Consider the following 21,675-nt stretch of genomic DNA (forward strand, 5'->3'; position numbering starts at 1 on the left):
TTAATCTGAATGGAATTAGGTTTTTAGAAAATGGGAGTTGAAGTAGGACTTTGCATATCAGAGATGTCCCAGCTGGCAACCTGTTGGTATCTGAACAACTGGTACAGTGAAATACCTGTAATTCCCTTAAATTATAAAGGCAGCAGCTGCACATTTTGCAAATGAATGTGGAGCACACAGTCAGTAATCAGAGCCCATCTCTGCAGACCAGAGACTCAGCATAGCTGATCTGGAACAAAATATAGCAGTGAGACTTGGGATCCAGAGCTGAGTGGGAAGACAGATCCCATCTGCTAAAAGGTTACAAAAAAGAATTAAGAAAAGGATTATTTTTTTTCATTACTGTTACTTCTCCTGTTAGACAGGAAATGAAGGCCCAGTGCCTGTATCACCCACGCACTGCAGTGGGACAGCTGATATATTCAGTTCCTCAAGGATCTTGCTTCAAGAATCTACTTTCTAGCTTTTCCAGGAACGGAACGTAAATCTGAAGGCTGGCAAGCAAAAAAATCCAGGCGGAACCAGCAAAAACCATTACTAAGAAGACTGAAGAAAATAAGATTTTGTGGTTGCAAAAAGATGTCAGGGAATTCAGCTGAAAGAAAGCAGAGGTAGGATTAAAACTGCCCAGGCAGAACCATTTATTGTATCCAGCGTGAAGGGTAGGGGCAGCCGTGTCCAGCCAGGCTTCAGGTCTGGAAAAGATCCCTTCAGCAGAACACTGAGATTTTGATGAGGACTTGTACCGAAGTAGGAGAACCCTTCAAAATGTTCAAGACATTAAATAAAACAAACAAACAAAACACACAACAGCTTTAGAAATATATTTAGGTCAAACTTGAGTGAATATTTGTCACTGTTCTAAAATACCTCTTCCTGCTACAACTTGTATCACGCAGTCTCAACAATCTCTCAGTGCACAGTTCCTCTGAGATGCAGATACAAGCAGATTATTAGCACAGCTACTGTTATCTGAGTAAATATCCCTTGGCACCAAACCCATCGTTAAGAAACAGAATTCTTTTATTTTTCCTATAGAGAAGAAGTACTGGTATCACCGTCAGACATGCAAGTAGCAGAACCGCAGCTGTGCTGGCTGGGGAGGGACCTCAGGAAGTCATTTATTCCTCCCTACAAAACCAACTGTCACTGGTGCTTGACCAAGCACCACACATTGGTCTAGCAAGGTCCTGAAGACATTTGAGTATGGCAATTCCATCAGCATTGTACCTGACCTGTCCTGGTGTTGCCCTACCCTTCTGGGCCAGGAAACCATCTTGCCCTCATACGTTTGTCTAGCCCTCTTGTTCTTTCAGCCCGTTGCCTTACACATCTTTGCTTTCTATATAATTTCCCAGAATTTCAGTGGGCCTCATTTTAACAGACTTTTCCACTGCAGGGGAGTGAATTTAATTGTTAAACCATAATCTTAGCTACTTGTGCTATACAGAGGTTTCTAAGGGGACACTGAGAAACAAAATGGTCATCCTAAAAGGTCACAGCATACAACAGAAGCAGGACCCTGAGACCTCAATGTCCAAGAAGCTAATTGCAGACGCTGCATTAATACCAATCAACACAGATAGGTCTGTGTGAGGACTATTTGCTAAATATTTGGTAGTTACATGTCGTTTGCATAAACTCTGCATGTGTTAGCTGGGATCCCAGCAGAGTCAGTAGATATTACTGTTCGTACTCAGTAGATGGGGAAGCAATTGCAAAAAGGCTAAATGACTTGTGTGACCTCCAGCAGTGAGCAGGCAGGAGTGACTAACTCAAGCACAGCCTTTCTTCCCCTTTTATTTGGGTTCAGCAGCATGATATTCAGCCCAGAAACTGGTTCGGTGTTCCTTTACATTTTCATGAAATTCAATTTCAGCTTGGCTTCCTGTTGATTGCCAGAAGAATTGCTGTCTCCCATGAAACACCATCGTCTTCATAGTGCTTACATCACGGATCTGAATAAAGAAAGACCAAACCATTATATTATAGCAGCCTACAAGTCAAGCACCCACAAAATACTGGGGTCTTGCCAACTGGTCACTCAGGGGAAAAGCTATCCTATATAAATGTTAGAAGAAATATGATAGAGGTAAGTAGTGCTCACTCACATCTACATTTACATAACAGTCTGACCTCTCAGGTCTTGATTGAGCTTTGCATCTGGATGTAAATCTCTAATGAGCAGATGGGTCCTTGCCCATCTAAACCACCCCCTCTGGGCTTCTGACTCACCAGGATGTAATTAAAATGAGTTTGGTTGTTCTCACTGCCCAGGTCAATATACAGAGCTCGGATAGCTATGCGGTGCTGAGGAGCCACGTTAATGAAGGTCCGACACACTCCTTCATGCCTTTGACCAGGTGACTGCACAGGATTCACTATTTCACCTCGGGGACCAAACAGCTGCTTGTCACAGTCTGAGAGGGGGGAAGGGGAGCAGAAGAGAAAATGATTTAGAGATGTGTCTGGTATCTCCAAGAACAAAAATGGTTTAAATTAAATACAGACAGAAAAGTTTCTCTGAGGATTTTCATCTGGGAACCTCCAAGCATAAGCAAACACCTGCAGGGGGCTTGCCTTTAAAACAGAGGGGCAGTCCACAAATAATATCCATTCTGACACTCCTTGAAAAGGGGCTTATTAGCTCTTGGAGATGGAGCAAGGTTTCCACAGATTCCCATAGACAGCCACGACCTGTGGAACTCTGCAGGCCTTGCCATGGGTCCCCAAACTTAAAGCAATAGCGAAGCTTTCAGTGAAGTACCTTGGTAATATTTTTTAGTTGCATTTCTGCTGTTGTACTGCAGAACAACACCATTTCCTGGCAGCAAAACACGCTGTTTCACAATCAATGTATTTGTTCTGGAATCTATCAGTGACAAAGGGAGCTTCCTGCAGCCTGTCCGCCACATCATTCGCCCAGAAAACAACACGACTTCACCTGGAATGAATGAGCACAGGGACTAGAAACACTTTTACTTCATGTGAGATAGGTCTGAATGCAGTTCAGCTTCCTGTATTACATAGGTCAGAAAGCGAGTAATTTCTGCTTCTTGCCCCTATCTTATTGAAATCTTTCCTGAAACAGTCCAGTTAACTAATCTAACCATACTGATTCCAACAAGAGGGTACATTACATAGTTTTTAACAGGCCAAAGTAGGAAGCTTCTTTAACCCCATAAATTGCTTTAATCCCATATCTATATATATAAAAAAAAAAAAAAAAAAGAGAGAGAGAGAGAGAGAGAGGGAAATCATTGTGTAGGGATCATATTAGGCATCATATTAGTTTAGTCCCATCTAGCAAAGAGTTGGTGGAACAGGAAAACTTATAAAATGTTTTCAGAGATTACACAGGCTCCAAGGCAGCAAAAATCATTCAGGACACCAAAGAATGCAGGCAAATGGTGTACAGATTTCCCAAAGGTCCAGGCTAGTTCCCAGTTAGCCCTGGGCAGTACCTGCACTGCAGTTGAGGGAGCTCTCCAGAACACTGAGTGTTATCTCCTCCCCTAGAGGACGTCCAATGGCCACGGTGCAGTCACTTCTCTCTACACCTGTCATGTTGATGACCCCAGTGGCATTAAGAAAGAGCTTTCCACAAACACCTGTGGAACAGAGACAGATAAGAAACACATCCAGCTGCTGCTAACAGCACTCAGTCCTTTCACAGCACAGTAAACAGACAAGCACCAACAGTGTGCTCACCTCCTGGGTAAAGCACAGGAAGAGTCAGTTGCTGCCCCAAAGAGTCTCAACTCAGAAGAGCTTTGGGAAGTCGAGGGAAGGAAGTAATTGTTCCTGGCTCAGACAGCATGGACGGCTCATGGCATACTGTCCCTAAGCCATTCCCTCCCATGCTCCTGTCTGTGTACAGGAACAGCCACACACAGTAAGTAGCTATCTCTACCGTTTGGTTATGCCCTCCTCACCTCCACTGCTCTCTGTCTGCTCCTGAGGGACAGCTGGCACAGCAGAAGGAGGAAGATCCAGGTCCTTATATCTTGCCCTTTCAACAGTTGCAGCTGTCGTAGGATGCATGGCTGGTGTCACTGTCTGCAGTTCTGCTCCATGGGACCCGGTCCCCACCACCTGCTCAGGACAGGGCCCTGCGAAGCAGCCACGTAGCACGATGGCCTTGGGGAAGTGCCTGCAGAAGATGGGGTTCACGTGCTTACGGGTTAGCGAGTTGAGGCAGAAATCCTGCCGTGTCTGAACACCATTCCCACATGAAGTTGAACACTGCAGAGGAAGAAACCCACAGGCCTTTACACACACATTTCAATTGGTATTCAGAAATAAATACATTTATTTGCTCAGGCACGATCTAAGGCTCTGATCTGTTCACTGATTCTGCCACATGGCCTTTTAGTTCTCTAGTTTCACCAGCTGTAAGATGGGAATAGCAAAGCTGGCCCACCTCCCAGGGGATCCTCTAAACCATATCTTTGTACTACAGAACCACTTCCTCAAGAGATCCAAGAAGATCTGCATTCCAGAAGAATGCATGCCAAAGATCATTATTAAACAGCAGCCAAAACCTGAGCTGAAAAAATGCAAGAAGCACACCTACAGCTGCTAAATAAAGGACAGTGGAATGGTTGGGAAACACAAAAAAGAAAAAAAAAAAAAACAGAAACAGTTTAGCATTTCTGTGGGAAGTAAATACACAAGGCAGAAGTGGTATTTCTCTCCCGTTTCCTTTATGAAAGTGAATGGCTATAAAACTGCTGCACTGAGAAACCAAGGACTGCATCCGAACAGGAGCTGATACCTCTGTCCATTCACTGAAGCTCCATTCGTAAGAGCACCTTCGGATGACACAGGGGATGCTGGTAAGGGGTTTCTCTGACACAGGACACGAATGTTCCTCCAGCAAAATCTCTTTGCCTTGGTGAATCTGCACACAGGTGACCAGCTGAACAGCTAAGCCAAGCCCACAGCTGGAGGAACACGGGCCAGCTGGGATTGTTTTCCATCTGACAAAGGACAAGGAGAAAAATTAGAAAGTTAGAAATGAATTCCTACCCTCTCTTATTTCTCACCATAGAGACCGTAATACAGCTCCCTCATCCTTTCCCCTTTCTGCTTCTCAGCAGCTTCCTTCACCCCTCCAGCTCACACACTTTGCTGCACGCAATGCTTACAGCAGCCTCTGAACCAAGGTTAGGTATTCCAGAACAGATTTGGTGTTGTACCCAAAGGAAGGGCATCCACATTTTACAGGAAGCACACAGACTCCAAATATACATTGAGTCTTGCTCTGTGTCCATTACAGTTCTCCTCAGGGTGACATATAGAGGCTTAACAACAAAAACAATTGTTATCTCCCTCCAAAATGCACACTGCTCTGAACAGTCAGATTAAAAACCAACCCAGGGTTATTTGGTCCTGGGAGTGGCATCCTGTAGCACGTAAAAAAAGTTCAGATCCCAGTACAGTCCAGTCACACAGCAAACAGGCCAAGGCAAGCTCTGCCCCGTTTCTCAACCCTAAGCCATACCCTAGATCACACCACACACATTTCCAAACAACCACTCGTGTGGTCCATGTGAACATTTCGACCTTGGGGGGCACGGCTCCAAATTACATGGCTCCTGCTCCTTTGGGCGAGGCAAACCATCACACTGGGTGTCTGCCACAATCTCTTCTGCCTTCTCCCCGGTTTCCCTCGCACAGTAGAGGACCTTGTGCATCACACCTCCTCCACAGCTTGCACTGCATGAGCCCATTTTGTAATGCCACCTGGGAACAACGCAGCCATCAGTGAGTAACCCCCAGCTCTTACCCATCCTCCCTGGATTTTAAACCCAACCAGCCTATGGAAGTACACCTGGAATTCTGTTAATGCACACATGCACACTTACTGATATTTGAGAGATCACCAGTCACCTCACTGAGCGCAGCTTGAAATGCTATAAATCCTAAGAAAGTGCAATCAATTTCCTCTAGTTCTCAGAGCAGCTATCCCAGAGTCGTAGAGCATTTAACACTAGCTACGTTCTTTGATGCCATGTGGCTGGCAAACATGTCACCACATTTTGCAGTCATGGATTATTTGTTCCCACTTCCTCAGAGGTTTTCAGTTTTTCCCTGGACTTAAACTCCAAAGACTTCACTTAGTTCTGCTTGAGAATATACCAGCCCAGGGAAGACTCTGTTAGTTTGGTGAGAACAGACCGCTGCTACTGTTTTTGCAGCTGGCTGGCCAGGGCATTCTCATGCTTTCAAAGCTGGAGATAACATCTCCAGAGCAGCTCAACCCTTATTTGTCATGTCACTGGGCATACACATAGGAAGGAATAACCTCTAACTGGCTCATTGTCCCTCAGTAACTTCTTTACCTTGGTGGGCAGGGACTGAGATTGCAGACTTCCACCCTGCTCTCTGGCTTTGGCACTGGATGACAATTTTCTTCTTGGATTTTTTCTTTGGTGTCAAAAGCTACACATACGTACTGTATCTGAGTCTCACCTAGAAAAGGAACCGAGTTTACTCCATGGCATGCATGCAAGGTTTGAAAATAAGCACAGAGTAACAAAAGCTGTGCCAACCACGTCTGTGTGTACAAAACAAGCAAACTGCTCAAGCCCCAGGCATGCTCATTCCACTCATTTTCCCAACTCTGGAACACAGCAACAGCCAGACAGCCCTCTAAACTATTCCATGTCTTGCGCCAGACCCCCTTTTCTCTTCCAGACTCAAAAAATTTGTGACCACAACTACACACGCACTTTGATCTGTAAAGGGGAAATGATCAGGTCCCTGAGGTTCCTAGGTCTGAGTTGACACATACAGGCAAGTAACATTTTTCTGCAGCACAGAAAGATCTCACCTCCACCACAGGACACTGAACACTCTCCAGCTAGAGGGCTCCAGACATACACAGTCTGATTTTCCAGTTGGATATGTCCAAGTGACTCTGGAGTCTGAAGCAAGCGTGTGTCTTCCTCCTCAGAACAGAGCAAAAAGAACCAAACCAACACTGGCACCTGCTTTCCCACAGGTCCTGATCTAATGAAGCCGGGGGATACCTCCAGATCAAACCCACAACATATTCAGAGGCACATTTAAGCAGTTTTTCTATTTTTGAAGAGCATACAAGTTTAAGCCCCAGAAATAAAGACTTCCAACAGCCAAGAGCCATCCTAATTAACACTACATGTGGCTGAACAGAGATGCCTAAAGCAGTCTCTTCCTCACTGGTAAACATAAACCTGGCAGTGGCTCTCCGGTATGGGCTTGGACCAGGGGTCCAGTGCTGAGAAGTCCTCTTCCCTGTTAGTATTCTTCCCTCCCATGTCAGAACCTCTCTGTTTGACTGTGAAGTGTTTACCAGAGCAACAACGGTTATTTCTGTTTCTGTTTTTTTTGGACTCTGAGGAGAAATAAAGAAGGAACCAAGTTAACAGCTACCATAAACAAACCACCACTAATAACTGGTGAATCCAGCAGCATAAATTAAAAGGGACAGAGCTTTCTAAAGACAGGAGTCAAACCTTTAATTGGATGGACATCCTTGCTATAAACCACCATCCCAGCCTATTTTGTAGTAATGCGGTGCTTTCCAACTGGTAGCCTCCTGCAGGTTACAAGCCTCAATGTCTCAGTAAGACTCCTGAAAGCCAAGCCAATAAACTCACTTTGTCCCAGCCCAAAGGGCAGACCTTAACCACACACGGCACAACGGAGAGGGGTTTTTCTTCTGCTGGACATAAGCTGTCATCCACAACAGTCTCCATCCCCTTATGAAGCTGAACACAGGTCAGATTCTGCTGTGCGATGCCGGTTCCACAGACAGCAGAGCATTCATCTGTATGAGATATCTTCCACCTAAATGGGAAGTAATCGTATCACCCTATTTCTCATCTGAATCATAGAGGTTTATTACTCATGCCACTGATTGCAGAAATGGGTCGTACAAAGTATTCAGCTTCTCTATTTCAAGAGCCTATTCTGGATATGATTGAGAGAATGACTGCCAGAAATGTAAGTCCTTGCACAGACACCTCTCTAGGGCTAAAAGCACCTAATGTAAAGAACTAGAGTTCACAGTGTAATCCCCCCTTTATTAAACATTCAAATGTCCATGAGATCAATGTCTGGGCAATTCTCTTCTGAGTCTAATTAACACAAGGATGTACTCCACAATACGATCAAATCTTTGTTTGCACAGTCTTGGAAAGGATGTGATCAGACATCTTCCACTGGCCATGCCCCCAAAGTACAAGAGCTTTATTTTTACTTGTGGACTTACTGTAAAAAATAAATAAAAAATGGAAGGGCTATTTTCCATTCCTTCAACTGGCATCTCAGTTACCTTATGGGACCAGGAAAAACAGAACATGGTTTGGAATCAGCTATTTCTTTACAATTAAGAAGAAACTCCCTCAACACCTCTCCTTTTTTTCACCTTGTGCAATGCAAAAGAAACTGCAGAGACTGGGTTAGCTTGCGGAGAAAGGACAAGCAAATGAGAATTCAGATTAGCCTCCAGAAACACCAACCTGTACAGGCATTGTTCCATGGCACAGGGTTCATGCCTTGAAAGGGGTTGTGGGAATTCCAGGCACAACTGATCCTCTGTTGTTTCATTCTTTGTCTGGTCAAAACACACATGATTCACTGTTCGTGTCCCTGGGATACAAAAGGAAAAGGAAAGGAAGTTATAATCAAAGTGAGCAGTTCACCTCTATGATTTTTGGAAGATCCTGTAATTTTGCTTTATCTAAATTATCTCTGTAGGAAAAAGTGGTATATTTGGGAATGCAGACCTTCTGAAAACATAAAAAAAAAATCCATATTTCTGATGTAACTTTTCCTCAAGAGTTTTAAGGTGACTTTCCAAGATGAACACCTCAGAAAATGAAAAATTTGATGGATAATCCACTGTAAAAATGGAAAGATCGCTCTAAACTGGCCTTGTAAGAGCAAGGCTATCAATCATAATTTGGTCCAAATTACTTCGAACGATCTTTATGTCTGACTGATGAGACAGGTTGCTGAAAATAAGCCCTAACTGTCAGCCATTTGACTTCCTGTAGAACTTATCAGGTAATACCATCACACAGCACCTGCACCCAGACAATACCGTGCCAATGTCCTCAGAGTGATCATTGATATTCAGAATCAGATTAGGGATAGTGGGAGAGAAATTGCAGACTTGCAGTTCGTGTGCCATGCAAGACATGGAATATTCATAAATTACAGCTATAAACTAGATTTTTAACATTACAGAACCTAACAAGGTGAGCAGTTCAAAATAAACTTGCTCCAGATTTGTGGAAAGACATTACAGAAAGGAGCTCAACAGGTAAGCTGGGTGAAGATCCAAACTCAAAAAAGTTATGAGCAAAGCTGTAGAGAGCCTCCTTTGCAGTGAATGAGTTACCAACAAGGCATTCCTGCATCCCAAAGAGCATGACCCCGAGAAGCAAAATGTCAAGAATAAGTCAGCAACGTTACCTTTTCACTACCCATCTTGTTTTCAAATAACATTTGTTGATAAGAGGGAGCTGACCACAATTTTCAGCTCTCAAGACACGATTTCATCTTGGATTCTCAGCCTTCCCTGTTATTTTAAGGACTGGCTTTCTCAATTTTCTGTTAGTGACTGTATTAGCTGGGAAGCTTTACAGCATTTTGAGCTCTCTACTTCAGGGTTTCAGCAATCAGTTCACCTACAGAATCTACCTGAGAAAAGCTCTCCAGTCACAACTAGTCCTAAAGATTGACTTGTAATGTATTTACTAAATCTTTGTCGTAGAAATCTCAAAAAGCTTGCCAGTCATCTGTACTATCTGGTAAACAAAATGTCAAGCCATCTACCAGAGCATTCTGTTACAATCTGCATTATGATTTCTACAGGGAGACAGGAAGGATTAGCCACAACACAGGAATAGAATTCTAAGAAGGAATCTTTATAATTAGCTCCAAGGCTTTAGCTAGACACTGGATACTTTGGTCTCAGATTTTTGATGTTTAACCAACTTCAAATTACAGTCTTCAATAACTTCGAAAAATCGGAGGAAATTGAGTCTTAAAGCCAGAAGGTAGGATAAAACAAATTTAAACATCCTCTTCAGGATAAAATATTTTCAATATCATTTTGGTGATTCAGCTCATTCATTGATTTGCTAATTTAATTCAAAAGCTGTACTGCTCTTTTCCTTGGTTCAGCTTAGCACTGGCAACTGTAGCTCACTTCCAGCAATTTACTTTTAAATTAATTTCAGTTGTTTAATAACTTCTAACCAAGTATCCATCATTGATAAGTCACATTTATTTCTGAAGATCTGGGTGAATATCAGCCAGCCAAATTAAGTCTGTCCAGACCTCCATAAGAAGTAGGGACTAAGTACTCCTGCCTCACCTTCCCCACAAGTCACTGAACATGATCCCTGTTGAGGAATCCACATATACGTCTGATTCTCTTTTGGCACAAAGTAGCTGTAGGTGATGTCTGGGTTGGTGGCATTGCCGTATTCTTTCCCATACCTTCTATAAACCTAATGAAAGAAAAGGTTGTGGTCAATGTGTAGATCAATTCAGACAGGAGAATATTGTCCCCCTTTACATCCAGTCCTGAGCCTTAAAACTATGACAATCAGTTCTTGCCAGATGCAGCCAGAGTACCTAAACTGTGAGTTCTGTGCACAGAAGAAAAAAAGAAGAAAAAAAAAATAAAAACAAACAAACAAACAAACACGATTAAGCCAAGCAAAAGGTTTAATTCAGTATGCCTTTTCCCCACACACCCATCCCTCAGTCCTGCAGAAAGCCTGTAGGCATTACACCCTCAGCCCTTCCCAGAAAGAGGAAGGCCATCACGCTTCCAGAACTCCAGTTGCAGCAGCTTTGGGCACAAAGCCTACCACACCTGGACTCTGCACTGCAGCAGAGCCACACAAATTCAGCCTGGTCAGTTCTGACTGGCCCCTTTCCAACTCTATGTTTATTTACCTGTATTTCAATTTCTTCTTGGGTTGGCCCGTCCACATGGACTTCCTCCAGGCTTGGCAGGTTGTTCTCAGTGAGAAACACTTCGTATTTGATCCGTCTGTCCTCCAGAACCGATGGATAGCTGACATTCAATGAGATTTTTCCCTTTCCAGCAACCACGTACTCACCTTTAACCTTAACAGCTAGAGGAGCAAAAGTAGCAGTGAGGTTAAGTGATACGATGCAGACACAGAATCCCCTGGTGCTGGCAGCTACACACTGCCCGTTTGTTAGAAACCAGTTTGATACAAATCAGACATGTCAAAGGGCATGGCTTCTACCACTTCCCACCAGAGAGCATCCCACAAAAAGTGCATCACCAAGAACTTTCTTCCCAGATTGTGTTGTTTATTTTTACAAACTTGTTTGAACCCTGCCTGTATTCCCTCCTCTCCTTTTCATTCAACTCACCCAAATGTGTGAAGAGTGGCCTCTGATTGATAATATGGACCAAGGTGGTGTTATAAGGCAGGGACAAAAATGTAACATACTCTGAAAGGATGGAAAAAAAAGAATATAAGGTCACCTTCCCCCACTGTACCTGTTTTAAGGAGTCAAGGGATTACAACCCCACTTCACCTTGTTAGCTCAATATCCATTGCAGGAATGAGCCTTGCAGGCAGCAACAGAACTTATTGCAGACGGAGGTTATATAGCTAGTACTAAAAAAATAAAGATACACCAGTGATGGCCAGCAGGCTTAAATTCACACTGACCTTAGCTCTGTCAGCTTGGCTTGAACATAGTAACGATGAATACAGACAACAAAACAACTGAATTCTGTGTTCTGTTCTCATTTTTTGTTTGCTCTTTTTACGTTATCTGCTAATAACTGTGTGTGATACTGCAAGAACCAGATCAGTTTCCAAATGGATGTTTAACATCTCAGGCGGCATCTGACACAGCTCTCAGACCCCATGAATTGGCACAAATTCCCAAATGGCTACATTTCTCACCCATGTCCAGAGAAGAACTGTGAAAAGAAGTCACTGTGCCCATACAACAGCCAAAGATCTTAGCTCTCTTCTCTCAACTACCCATACTCCAAAAACTTATCCTCCATAAAAAAAGAATACAGGGAAGCAGAATCAAGAAGTCACATAAAGAAAATTAAGAACACTTAATATGCTGTGCATCTCCTACAAATAGTACCATAATGTTGAGGCTGAGGACTACACACCTTTAGCTTTCCCTTCTGTGTAAGATCCGCTCACTTTGGTGCAAGTGGAGTTATCACCCCCACAGACCTTGCAAGAGTCCATCATCTTCTTGGAATCCATCCGGCCATCGCACCCGAATGCCTGAGCAAAGAGGAGAGTCTGTCAAGATTGGCCTAATCTGTGAGGAAAACAAGCAAACAAAAGCAGCATTGCCTGAATTCCCCAAACTGCCTTTTTCATCTGTAACTTGAATTTAAGAAGACAAACAGGCAAAGGTGTATTTATACCTAGGCCTACCACTGTGCAGCAGCTTACAAAGCTAGGGATTGGCAAGTCTTAGCTGAGAGCACAAAGTTGCATTAATTGTGTGAATTCAGTTTTTCCCATAAAAAGCAGACCAGAAAGATCTCTCCTGTGACCTAAATCTAAAGCTCTTTACTCTCTCTTCTATGGTCTTTTTCTGGAGGGAAAAAAAATAATAATAATAAAAAGCACCCAGGAAAACATTAAACATGAACTTCAGGTTCTAAAGGAACCTTCAGCTCCTCAAATACACACCCAGCTCACATCTTTCAGCCTGTCCCTCAATCCCATGGAGCTCAGAACAGAGATTCTATCCTCATTCCTATGAGCAAGATAAATTTACACAAAGCTACAGGAGGATCTCAGCAGGCTTAGCAGCAAAAACATGTGCAACTGCTGAATTTATGCTAGAGGCACTGATACCAGGCTTTGACTGCTGCTGTAACACACATATTTATCACTATTACCAACAGAACAGCAGAAATCAGAATAGGTTATGCCTATGCCCTCTGCTGTTCACTAGCTGGAAATGCATTACAAAGCATTTGAACACCAGGAGAATCAGAAAAACATAAAATTTAAAAAGTATATATTTGAAACCGAAAGAAACAACAGACAACAAAACAACAGGGTCAGCAGTAGGCACGGTTACTAACATCCACACACTGAGGGGGAGACAGAATGCCTTTCTCACTTACAAGCCAGAAGAAAAAAAAAGTTATACTTCAATTTTAATTACTGCTGTTGCAACAATCAATTTGTAGAGTTATGATTCCTAGGTTTTCCTCCTTACTTTTCCACTGACCAAATATGTTCAAATCATGTAACTTCTCTCCAGAGTCAGCATTTTCTAGGGCTCTTTATACTATGTAAACTGAACAACTAACAACGTCTCTTCAAAGAGGGCATAAACCAATTGCTGCATAGATTAGGGATGAATAGCCTTATCTAATTAATGCATAATTAGCAAAATGTCTTATCTAGAGGGCAGAGAATGCACAAACAACGCTAGATTAGTTGGAATACATCCAATAAGCTTACAACAAAACTCTCTTCTTTTGAGAAGGACTCCCTCTGTTGTTTGGGACAGACTGTTTCTTCCCCTGGTTCCTACTCAAGTGACTTTGCACAGAACCATGTCAGAGAGAGGTTCACCTGGATTCTCGTCACTTACTCTGCAGCTTCCCATTACACACAGACTGAAAGCTCCATGTTGTTCAGGGTTATCCTGCTCACATCTGGTTCCACCTATGAAACTGTCTTCACGGCTTACCATGAATTCGTTTTCAACGGCCCTGCACATGTGCTTGCACTGCATGTCCCCTGGAGGAGGCACACAGGAGGAGCAAGGAGTTACTCTTTCAGAAAAACACACAACTGACCATCAAACAATAGGAAGTCAAAAGAATCTGATAGAAACAGCACCCAGCAACCATAAGTGAAATGGCCTTTAGATTTGGAAGTCGAGTTAAGACCATCAGAACTCCCATTCACAAAGAAACCATGGTTTCTCAGCCTTTCCTTACCTTTGGCAAAGCCAACAGCAGAAGTCCAAGTATAAAAGGATGGCGTTTCTTTGCTGAGATACAGCGGCTTTAAGTTTGTTGCTGCACACTGCTCAGCCATAAAGTCCTGCTGGGTCGTCAAACAGGCCTGCATCCCCAAGAGAATTGTACAGGTAATGAAAAGAAGTTATTGAGCGCAGAATCCCAAGCAGCATTTCACTCACTAGCTACAGGCAGAAAACAGTGGCTGGTTAAGTAAAACACCGGAACAACTACAAGTAAAGAATACCACTTCAAAGTGAGACTACAGGAGAGAATTGTGTTCAGAAGCTGATCTTTATTGTTTATACAAAAAAAAAAAAAAAAAAAAAAAAAACAGGGGAGAGGTGATAATTAAAATAGGAACGATATAAGAATGTCCCTCTGAAGAAAACTATCATTACATGAGTCACTATTTTCTTGGTGTCTGTCCTTCTATAAAGGTGTAAAGAAAATATTTTATTACATATGAACAATGCTATTAAATAACACTGTTGTCTTCAGACACAGTGGAACAAACACCTCACCTGTTGTCAAACAGACGGAGACAGTATGCCAGATCTTTAGTTCCTCTTCCCACAGCAATCAGCTTTGAGAAGTTCCAAACCACACAGCTTTCAATGGGTTAAACAGAATTAAGAAAAAAAGCTCCTAAGATGCAATCGGCTGCATTACCTGAGTATTGCACATCTCCATTTGGATGCTGCTGCCCTGGCACTCCTGTCCCCCAAAAGCAGGCCTGAAAATGACAGGAAAATAGCTCCTCTACAGAGGCAGGTTCATCCCAAGCAAAAAGCAAAACGCTGACACCCTGGCCCTGAAAAGGCCAAGAGACCTTGCAAACTCCCCGGACCCACACCTCTTACCTGGGGTTGTTACAGAACCTCTGTCTCATCACAACTCCACCTCCACAGCTGCGGGAGCAGGAGGAAAAGGGGCTCCAGCTGGACCACTGTCCGTGGACTACAGCCATGGGGTTCAGTTCTTCCAGAGAGCTGCACCGTCCCTTGAAGCACCACTGAGACCAAGAATACACAAAATTGGCAGCAGCACCACAGTGAAACCAGCAGAGCTAGTTTCTACAAAGGTGACAATAAATCCCTCTTTTGGCAAGATAGACTGTCACAGAGAATCCCAAGATGAACAAAGCACCTTCTCACAAGAGGTTAGAAAAATCCCCTTCCTAATTATAGAATAACATGAGATAGAGATTTAAATATAAAGAGCTGATGCCATTTCAAGTAGAAAGCAAAGCCTTGTAGAACAGCTCAGATACAGGCTATAGGACTGCAAAGCAATTCCAGAGATAAAGACAACATAGAACACCAAGATCAGCTTGTACCAGTTTGTGACATGAGTGTGTGGCCTTAGTTCCTTGTCCGAGACAAGGTAAGTCCCATGTAACGTCCAGCCACAGACAGTGGCACTAACAATCTCTATAGCACCCACTCATTTCTCATCACCCAAGCATCGGCAGCCTCCTTACCTTATTGATTCCACACTCAGTACCATCCAAGAGGGGAACACGAAGCCGAGTACAGCTGGATTTGTCTCCTGGTTGTACATGGCATGAGAGGACTTTACATATGTCCTGGTGTGACAAGAAAAACAATGAATTCAATTAGCCGCTCAGGCTGATCAACACTCAACACCATCACAAAAACTGCTCAGTTTAAATGGTACATGTCCCAGATGTCCCCACAGCTACCCAACAAGGATGAAGGCCAGCGATGGAAAGAATAAAAGCATTTTAAAAACCTTTTGCTCTTTGCCAAGAAATCTGAGGCAGAAAAGTGCCTTCAGTCCCTTTGCAATAACAAAGTCTCTAGCTCCCTTTCCTTGCATCTTAGCTCCAGAACATTTCCCCGTTGTCCCCAACAAGACAGAAACTTTCTACCTACAACATTGCTGTCAGCAAAGGTGCACGCGGTTGCGACACTCCCAAAAGCTATTTTACATTGCTCATCTGCTCCATAGTATAAGCCAGGCTTCCATCCAGGGATGCTGCCGTCCGTGTCCGGCAGGTCATTTAAGCAGTTTGTTTGGCCTGTGCTGATACAGACATAAGAAATATCACTTTCCCAGCTGTGGGTAGTAAGGACAATGACATGTTTGCAAACTTCTGCTGAGTTTCATTCGGAGAGTTGGCTGTTGCTTTCCCAGACAGCACATGCTTACTGTGGGCTGTGATGAATTTAGCTGCAGCAGCTGCCTGGAGACACTCACAGTTCTCAACTGCTGAGGTTAAAACAAAAACCCAAGCCCGTTCCTCACCCAGCCAGTTCACAGCCCACAATGTATGTTTAGACCTAGGCGCTCTGACATTTTAAATAAAATTTCCAGGGTGAGCTAGTGTCTGAGGAGTCTAACACAGCCCAGGCACGTTAGTCACTAACCAAAGCAATTTCCAGCTACTTGAAGCGAAGACTGGGTTTAACCTCAGCAACAGACTCAAGCGATAAGAAATAAACAAACCCCACATACATCACAGTTCCTCATTTTCTAAGTCCTAATTTATTCCTTGTCTCTCCCCCACAGGGCTGTGCTCCCAGACATGCACACAAAACTCAACCACTCCCTTACCTGACGAAGGCCAGGAATTCTTCTCGGCTACACTGGGACCAAGCAAGGTCAATGCCACTGTGGTTTCCTGCTGAACCCATGATGTAACCATTGCTGCTGCACTGATTCCCCTCACCATCATGGGGGATTCCAAGGCTGTAACAGAAAAAGCACCAAGCCGTGAGAAGAAACCCAGAGGTTTCATTCCCTTAGCACCTCTATATCTCCAAGCAAGGGCTGAGCTCCCTCTGCAGCCTTTCTTCCTACACTTGTCACAAAAGCTTTCTCTCTGCAGCTTTTAAGTGTTGCAGAACTTGCAGGAATGCAAGAAATGCAAGGAACTCTTTCCAAAAGTTTTGAATAGTCTATAGGAAACCCACTGTTATGACAAGAAATCCTTTATTTTCTACTGAATCCTTTAAACCAGGGAGTGTTTTCCCCTGACTGTGCTGCTCTCTGACTTTCCTCACTGACCTGTGCCCAATCTCATGGGCTATGGTGACTCCCAGGTCAAAGCCGGTGTCCTGAGTGATAATGCAACTCCAGGAGGAGGAGCAGACTCCCCCTAACTGAGTCACTCCACGTAGCTCCTTATTCCCATCAGGCAACTCCAGATCAAACCTAAAGTAAGGGAGACAAATCCAGAGGACTGAGCAAAGAACCATTGCAACTATCAAAATTCAGGACTAGGCATTCATACAAATTTATTTGCACCATCCTGGTCTAACTTAGACAGCTCGCTAACATTTCTTTTATCATATGAAGCTCCACAGGGCACAATGGTAGTAGAAGGGTCCCACAAATCTCTATTGTTCAAAATTCATGGTGATTCTACATTTAAAAAATCCTCATATCCCCAGACAAGCAGAACAGAATGAAACAACCACGTCTATTTGCCAAAGACAGAGCAGAATCATCCTCTTTTTGAAGAAAGAGCACCAAACCAAAGCCATGACATTCAAGAAAAGCTTGCCTTCAGCACGTTTGGTCAAGGCAATTTAGAACAAGGAGCCTGAAAGTCAGACAAAATGTCTGATTCTGAGAAAATCTCTGTAGCACCAGAAAACTTCTGTAAACACCTGTGGGTTTTCCTTTCCAGCTATCGTTCAACATTTCTTCCCATAAAAAGCTGCAGTGGATTTGACTGTGCTGCACTGGAAGTACACAATGTTCACTAAGTCTGCCTGGTCAGTGTTTGGGAAATATTCCAGTCTCTTCCAGAAAATGATGAAACAGCACCTCTGAAACCACACCAAGAGCAGGAGAATCAACCCATCTTCAAAGGTTCTGGGCAAATCAGTGTCACTGTGCTGGTAGCTGGACACCAACGGACTGATTTCCAGTCTCCTGCCAGGACAGAGGAACTTCAGTACCTGGTCACATACAGTACAATGTCAGCGTGACGAGGATCAGAGTCATTCTGGGGGTTGACCTTCTTGCTCCACTCACAAACACTGATTAGCGAAGAGGTGATATTTGTTGTGATGTTTACATCCACCTGAAATAAGATCATACATTTGCACATTTCATACAGCCTTTAGCAAAGCCCCAGACAACATTTGAACAGAGCTCTCCCTGCTTACCTCTGGTTCTCTCAAAACAAGCATTTGCATCAAATGAACCCTGAAATGACCACCCAGTGAGGCATCTCGCAGCAGCTCTGCCCCCTGTTAAGAAATGGAAAAGATTCAATAAAGAAGTCATCTCGGTGACTTCCAGTATCTGTTCCAAATTACCAGGGGGCACTCATTACAAAGCTAACACACCTGGAACTATAAGGGCAAATATAAAATCACCAGGAAGTACATTAAAGTAAGCAACATAAATGTAAAAAAAAAAAATTCTGTCAATTGACGATAACGTGTTAGACTCATCAGCTACTCTGAAACAGAGAGAAAAATCTGCACAGAAAACAAATTTCATAGGGTAGGAAAGTAAATTCGGTAGATCTGGCTTAATCTCACTGAAATCAAGAGGGACTGAATCAAGTCTCTGGCAATAAAACTCTTGCTACTGTATCTTACATTATCTGTGTAATTAGATTAGTAATGAAATGAAGAGCTTTAACATTCACTTTTGCTTGTGCAGCTCTTTCAACAAGGGTAAGCTTGATGTGCAGTCCCAATGAAACACAAAGGAACACCCTGCACATAAGCAGTGCTCTGTAATAAGAGCAGGTAACCACAAACACCTCTGAAAGTGCATCCACAGAAATAAATCTACCTGCAACACTGTGAGCCCTCACACTGGAACAACAATTCAGACAGAAAACTACTCACAATGTTCAGGTTTGCAAGAATATATCGCTCCGTGTCCTCTTTGTGGTGCAAGTAAACGTCGGGACCTGCTATGACCATCAGCTCCAGATGTTTGACAGCTCCCTCAGCCCTCTTCTGCAGGCGAGAAGGAAACCGCCCTGCTGGGCAGCAAAAAGGGACACAGGGAGTTTAAAATGCAAGACAGCATAGAACATCCTACAGATCCACTCCCTCTTCCTGAAAGACTAAAATACTGGTAGACAACTACTTTCACAGTCACTTGCCCAAGTTTCACACTTTTGTTGGTTTTCTTCACCTGTCTGCACCCTTGGTAACATATTTATATTATCCAAATAACAAATACCTAAAAGAAAAACGTTACTTACATCTCAATGAAGTGAGAGTCATATATCAGGTATAATCATATACTCGCAGATACAAATCTTTCCCCTCAGCTCATTCAAACAAACAGCCCTACTACCAGAAGACAATTTTTCAGAGCAGAACAACCAGGGCTTCCTCTCCAAATATGTTACCTCTTGCTGTATTTGATCCTACTTTGGCACTTCTGAAGAGAATATGGGGACTGGAGAAGCCAAGATCCTTCAGCAGGGCCATATCTTTGCTTCTGACAGGCCTGATATGAATCTTTTCTTCATCTGTAATGACGACTCCTTGCTAAAGGAAATGAAATTCCATCTCTGAGTTATTCCAGACATTTGCTACCATGGAGGACTGTATCATATCCTTCCTCCTTCTCTTTTGTAATGCTCAGATTTATTAAATGGACAGTTCACATATGTGTGGGGCATCAAGCTGCAAACCTGCAAAGGCTGTAAATACGTGTAAGAAAAGCTGGTAAGTTCAGTGCATACTCACCAGCTGCCCTTCACAGTAAGTGACTCTACACTCAGCCCCAGGAGGTAGTGATGGTTTGCCACCTGCAAAGCAGTTGCCTGAGAATTGCTTCAGTAAGCTAAAGGAAGAGTTCACCACTTGATTGATCACAAAGGAAGAAGAAACGAGGGCATGGTCCTCTAGAAATTCAAAGGCATAGACTTCTCCCCAGGCCTTAATGGAGCAATGTTGAATTTGACATGTCAGCTCAATGTGCTCTTCTTTACAAGGGCAAGTCGGCTGAGCAACCACAAACTCGGGTACTGAAAGAAATGAAACAAAACCAGAACAAGGGGAACAGTTATAAGAAATTATGATACATGGAAAACAAATATAAGAATTTGTATCTTTGTAAAAAAATATTCTCCAGCTGACATCTGTGCCTTTTGAGGTCATTTTGCCAGTAGTCAAAGAACTTCTGTGCTTTCAGCTATTCCAAAGCGGTGTACTCTGACTGGGAACAGACAACAGCTCTGAAACTAGCTCCTGACTTATCCGTGCTTCTGCTGCCTTGTTAAAGAGAATGGTTCATTTGACAAAGGCTGAGACAGTTTTACTTCCTCAGATGTTAAGCATTACCAAGTGAGAATAGTCATAACCCAAACAGAGACACTAGAAAGTGCACTAGATGAACTCACAGGTCAACAGCATCCTTGCTTCAAGAATTTGGGAGTTCAAAATGTATCTTTATTCTGAACTGCCACCAATCCAGACCTAGAGTGCTAGTCTCTCCATCTGTTTATTTTTAAAAAATAACAAGTGCATTTAAAGCTATTAGTTTATAGCTTCCCATTCAGATGACTTGGATGCGTTAATCTTGTAGAAAAATACCAATACAGAGAATGAGGACTGTAGCAGAAACGCATAAAAAGATTTATCATATCTCCTTTAGGAGCTTTTAAAGACTGACCCAGTTCTTCAACACACTGAGACATGGATTACCTCACAGACTAATGCAACTCAGAAATGCTAAATGCTTGTCAGAACAGAGTTAGTTAATAAGTGTTCTTAGCATTATCAAATGTACGGGATTAGAAATAAACTGACAAATGTGTTCCAACATCAAGAAGGAAGGAGCTCTGCATACCATCAGACACTGAGCTGGTTCCAAAGTAAGAGAAAATATCTTCCGGATCCAACGCTCTGAGAAATTTCTGCAAGAAGAAGAATGGCTTTACTTTATTATTTATTTTTTTTAAAGAAAAACAAATGGATGCAAGACTATTATTTAACTGAACCTAACCTAGAAGGAACATCAGCAAACAATTCAACAAGCATCAATGCCAAGTTCTAATGGTTTTATTTTGCACTAAACATATGCTGCACAATGGCCACCCAGAGGAAATAACTTTATCTTCTTGATTAGTGAGGTTTGATACATTTTGGCTTAGAACATATTGCATTTTCTCTCCTCTTTTTTTCCTAGAAATAAAAAAGGCTTCCTGGAAACTGCATTTTCTGGAGGTCAAACTTACCTTTTGGAGAATGGATGGCCAACAAAATCCCGGAGGGAACATCATGAGAGCTCGGATCATCAAGCTGATGATGATCATGCTGGAAGAATTGCAACCAGTGCTGCAGAGTAAACTCTGGCCCAGGGGTGATTAAAATGCTTAGCCCGAGGCATCACGTGGAACGGAAGCGAAGAATACACAGTTTAAACAAACAGGAGAGTTGATTTTCTGCAGAGAGGGACAGTCGAGGGGGAATTGAACTGCTGCGGGAAGCTTTACAGGAACAGCTGTAGGGGCAGAGCTTTTGCGCAACGTTTGCAGCTTTATCACAGCCAGAGAGCACAGCCATAAGAGGAGTTTGGGGCAGTTTTAGCAGCCAAATAAACAAGGCACAATTTGCAGGGAACTGGGCTCCAATTTGTTCAACCTGTGCATTGCTGCTCCCTGCACCTCAACCCTGCTGGAGCCTCACAGGTGGCCTCGGACATACCGC

General features: G+C 43.1%; 1 protein-coding gene across 1 annotated transcript; it reads right to left on the minus strand.

Moving 5' to 3' along the window:
* Window positions 1–1,799: 1,799 nt before the first annotated feature.
* Window positions 1,800–21,281, minus strand: ADAMTS13 (ADAM metallopeptidase with thrombospondin type 1 motif 13; the record flags this gene model as incomplete). Its single annotated transcript, XM_084298811.1, has 30 exons — window positions 1,800–1,958; window positions 2,236–2,420; window positions 2,768–2,944; window positions 3,465–3,611; window positions 3,942–4,245; window positions 4,778–4,982; window positions 5,569–5,748; window positions 6,348–6,477; window positions 6,839–6,956; window positions 7,647–7,836; window positions 8,511–8,640; window positions 10,376–10,511; window positions 10,966–11,147; window positions 11,416–11,496; window positions 12,185–12,305; window positions 13,642–13,790; window positions 13,994–14,120; window positions 14,687–14,750; window positions 14,878–15,029; window positions 15,498–15,602; window positions 15,913–16,063; window positions 16,595–16,729; window positions 17,048–17,194; window positions 17,947–18,071; window positions 18,157–18,240; window positions 18,853–18,992; window positions 19,368–19,509; window positions 19,711–19,991; window positions 20,816–20,882; window positions 21,204–21,281. 30 exons carry the CDS (start codon window positions 21,279–21,281, stop codon window positions 1,800–1,802), a joined length of 4,392 nt encoding a protein of 1,463 aa, XP_084154937.1.
* Between the last annotated feature and the right edge of the window lie 394 nt (window positions 21,282–21,675).

The sequence above is a fragment of the Netta rufina genome, assembly GCF_964035555.1.
Source record: "Netta rufina genome assembly, chromosome: 20".
Taxonomy (NCBI): Eukaryota; Metazoa; Chordata; class Aves; order Anseriformes; family Anatidae; genus Netta; species Netta rufina.